We start from the raw sequence: 3,841 nt of genomic DNA, 5'->3' as shown, positions 1-3,841 counted from the left end.
TTTTTTTTTTTTAATAAAAATCGAATACACCCCTAGCTGCTACAATGATAACATCTCCTTTTGCTATCCAAGGGCAAATTAGTAATTCAACTCCCCACCTCAAACACCTCTCCCTAAGGCAATCAAACCGCTACCGGAGCAAACCCGCCCGTCCTCTTTTACCCCATTCTGTTCTAAACCCAGATCTGAATTTTCAAAAAATATTTCAACCCCAAACCCTAAATTATTTATTTGCCATTAACACATTGATCGTGAAATCGTGAAATCCTCACACAAAAATGGGGGATTTCAATCTAGCTTTAGTAGTCGTTGCGATAGTTGTATGTATTCTCGTATTCTTATTCAACATCTATCTCCTCATCAACTATCAACATCCCGATGATGCTAATCAAGCCTATTTTCCCAAATTCGTCGTCGTTTTTGGTCTGTCAATTGCCGCCATTTCTATTCTCATGTTACCGGCAGACGTTGCGAATCGGCAAGCTTGTCGACATGCGATTTATAATGGAGCGTGTAATCTCACGCTCCCAATGAAACAATTATGGCTTGCCATTTACATTGTTGATGCTGTTCTTGTTTTCTTTGTTATTCCTTTTGCTATGTTTTACTACGAAGGCGATCAGGATAAGTACGTGGTTTTTGTTGATGCGAATTAATTATTTGTGTGGATTTGTTTTTTTTTTTTTTTTTTTGATGTTTTGATGTTTTTTTTTTAATTTTTTTTGGTTGTGTAGGACGATTGGTAAAAGGATAAAAAGTGCAATGTGCTGGGTGGTGACTACAGCAATAGTGTGTGCTTTGTTGCTTGGAATTTTATATGGTTAGTTTTGAGTAACTTTGTGTCGATTAGACTTTTGTTTTTGGATAACCGTGGTGTCGGGGCCTGCTTCTGACCTGCCACCTCCCACCAGCAATAGTTATGAGTTACTATATAACGACGTCCACCAAGGCTAGAATTAATGGGAAGAAATCACTTGTGTTGATCGGACTTGTTGAGATGTATAATATGCCGTGGATCTCTACCTTTTGGTTGCTAATGTGATAGGGGGAGTTTGCGGGCTAGTTAATTTTGATTGGAAAATGTTAGTATTTGGGTACCGAGTTGGGGACTTTAGATGTCTATAAAATGATCAAGCAGCTATGTCAAACTGAAAATTAGTTGGATTGACTTAATGAATTATCTGTATCCATTGAATGCAAAAGTTAAAGAGTATCTTTTGGCTACTGTCAACCTACGTCTTTCTTCCTTTCTTGAGACTTGAACTGACTATTGCATTGTGAAGTTCTCGTAGGCAGAGTTGAGACCTAAGTCTTGGATATAGGAGTAAAGTTGGTATATAGGTCACGTAATTACTTTAGTTGACTAATAGTTCAAATTACCAGTTTACTGAGGAAAGTTGTCGTGCTTGTTAAGGTTTTCTCACGAATCCGCAAACCCCCTCCCCCCAAAAAAATACGATGGGGCAAATGCAATTATATAACAAGATGTAGGAACTGTACTTTTCCATTCTAGTTTTAATAAGTTTAATACTCCTACATTTGATTATATAAAAACTTTTAGATGGTGTCAAGAATATCTCATCTGGTTTTGTCGCTCAATCACAGCTAAATCACTTATTTTCCCATCTTTGCCACTCTAGTTGTTGCAGTGCTCCTCGGGTCTAGTTTTGATCAGATATGAAGTTGTGATTTTTGTGCCTAATTCCACAACCTTATGCATTTTTCTTGTGGATACTGAAGAACCAAAAGAGAGGGGGAGGTGATTATGTCTTCCGCATGTTATCTAACAATTTTACTGCCGCTGCATGTAGCTGAATTTTAGTTAAGAATTTTTGGGACCCAAAAGTGCTGCTAATGTGGCACCTTCCTCTTTTGCTAAATTATGCAATGGGAACATACTTACACAGTTACATTCATCCCTTTCCTTGGGGTTTATATAGTTTTCTAGTGCAATTTGGTACCTCCATTGCTTCTGACTCTGTGGATTCTCTTTGCGTATTTACCACTTGTTTATTTTCATGATTTATAATTAGTTGCTTAAAGTCTAGTTATGCTTTGGTTTTGTTGTTCATCACACTGACTTTCTGATCTTTATCTACCCCTCTTTTGAGTATTTCAGGGCTTGCTGGAAGGGCAGACTTCACTGTCAGACACCTGTCATCAGCTACCACTTCCTTTCCGAATTCATTTGATTTTAACATTGGTCAACAATGTATTGGAAACGGCGCCCGTCAGGTTGGTGCAAATTTGGATGTTTCTATTTTTTAGTTAGTTGAGCTTATGTAAGCAACGGTTAGTAGTTTAATGTCTGATTCCAAAGCTTCCATTCTAATCTTTGCCTTTATTGTTACCAGTGTTCAGCATATTCGGCTAATGCTTCCTCTGAGACAACCTGGACTATGCGTGCTACTTTTCCTGAATATGTTGTTGCTCTGGCTACAATTGTTGGATCTGTACTTTTCACGGTATGCCAATGGTTTGTTTTTAGACAGACTTGATGTTCAGTTCTTAGGTCATTTCTGTCTCAGTAGAGTGCAAATTAATGTGGAGAACTTCTCTGATATCACTTTGCTGGTTGTGGAGCGTAGAATTTAGAATCGTTTAGAGTAGTTTTGCAGCCGTTTGCAATTGACTATAGCTAAATTTTGTGTAAGGGTGAGCACTTGACCATGAATGTTCTGTTGTGCCTTCTGATTATAGCTGAGGGGGTTAGGGTGATCGGTTCCTGTGAGGTTGAGGAGCAGTACTGCAGGACAAAGAAGAGAATCCGTCTCCCTAATATGCATGTTTGGTACTGACTTATCTGCTTCACATTATATCTCCAGATTTTTGGTGGTGTTGGCATTGCATGTCTCCCGTTGGGACTTATATTTTCGTTCATCAGGCGTCCAAAAGCTGTTATTACACGGTCACAGTATATCAAGGTATTCTTTTGTTAGAAGCTCTTCATATTATCCTGATTGGTATTTCAAAATAACATTAAGAAAGGCGTATATGCTGGTGTCATGATGATTCATTTAAATTCTGTAGGAAGCTACTGAGCTAGGTAAAAAAGCAAAAGAATTAAAGAAAGCAGCTGATGCTCTTCATCAAGAAGAAAGGAGCGGGGCTAAGGGACGAAAATGGCGGAAGAATGTGAAGGCAGTCGAGAAGGTATCTTGTTATAATCTGTCTTTTCTAAATGTTCTTTTCATTTTAGCACTATGTGACTTATAAGGTGAACATAAAAAATGGAATATTTTAGAGCACTCGAGGGTGTGGCCTAGTGGTCAAAAGGTTTTATGTTCAATTTTAGGCAAAATATAGGTGATTGCTTCCCATATGCTAAGCATTTGTGGATAGAATTGCCCTTGGTATCTGTGCTATTTGTGCTGGTAGGCAAAAGGTACCTGGTGGAATAGTCAAGATGTGTGTATGTTGGTCCGGATATCTTCATCCTAACAGGACTGTTTTAGACAAAAAAGAAAAACATATAAGCAAATCACAGTGTAATGTTGACCCGTGCATTTCACTGCATTTTTATTGTGGAATATCTAGAAGTAAAGTTACTTTTGTTTTTGTACTCGGGAATATAGTCTAGTGGTCAATGAAGTCTGGTGAGAATAATGAAGTTTCAGGTTCAAATCCCAGCGAAGGCAAAAAAACACTAGGTGATTTCTTTTTATCTTTCAAGCATTGATAGATAGAGGTACCTGCTAAACGTGAAATTAGTTGAGGTGCAGGCAAGTTGACCGGACTACATGGTCGTCTAGAAAAAGTTGTCTCTTTTGGAAAATGTAACATGGTATACCTGACTTAAAATTATTGAACGTGGAGAATTCTTTATTTTCTGTACATCTTC

The 3,841-nt window shown here is 38.0% G+C and overlaps 1 protein-coding gene across 1 annotated transcript; it reads left to right on the top strand.

Moving 5' to 3' along the window:
• Positions 1-78: 78 nt before the first annotated feature.
• LOC124885160 (LIMR family protein At5g01460) lies at positions 79-3,153 on the top strand (the record flags this gene model as incomplete). The annotated part of the gene is given in 6 exon segments (XM_047396870.1): positions 79-628; positions 735-820; positions 2,120-2,235; positions 2,355-2,465; positions 2,826-2,924; positions 3,031-3,153. Coding segments are annotated over 6 exon segments (885 nt in total), but the record flags the coding sequence as incomplete, so codon positions are not given.
• Between the last annotated feature and the right edge of the window lie 688 nt (positions 3,154-3,841).

This window comes from Capsicum annuum, chromosome 9 (genome assembly GCF_002878395.1).
Source record: "Capsicum annuum cultivar UCD-10X-F1 chromosome 9, UCD10Xv1.1, whole genome shotgun sequence".
Lineage (NCBI taxonomy): Eukaryota > Viridiplantae > Streptophyta > Magnoliopsida > Solanales > Solanaceae > Capsicum > Capsicum annuum.
This window is presented reverse-complemented; position numbering and strand designations above follow the sequence as displayed.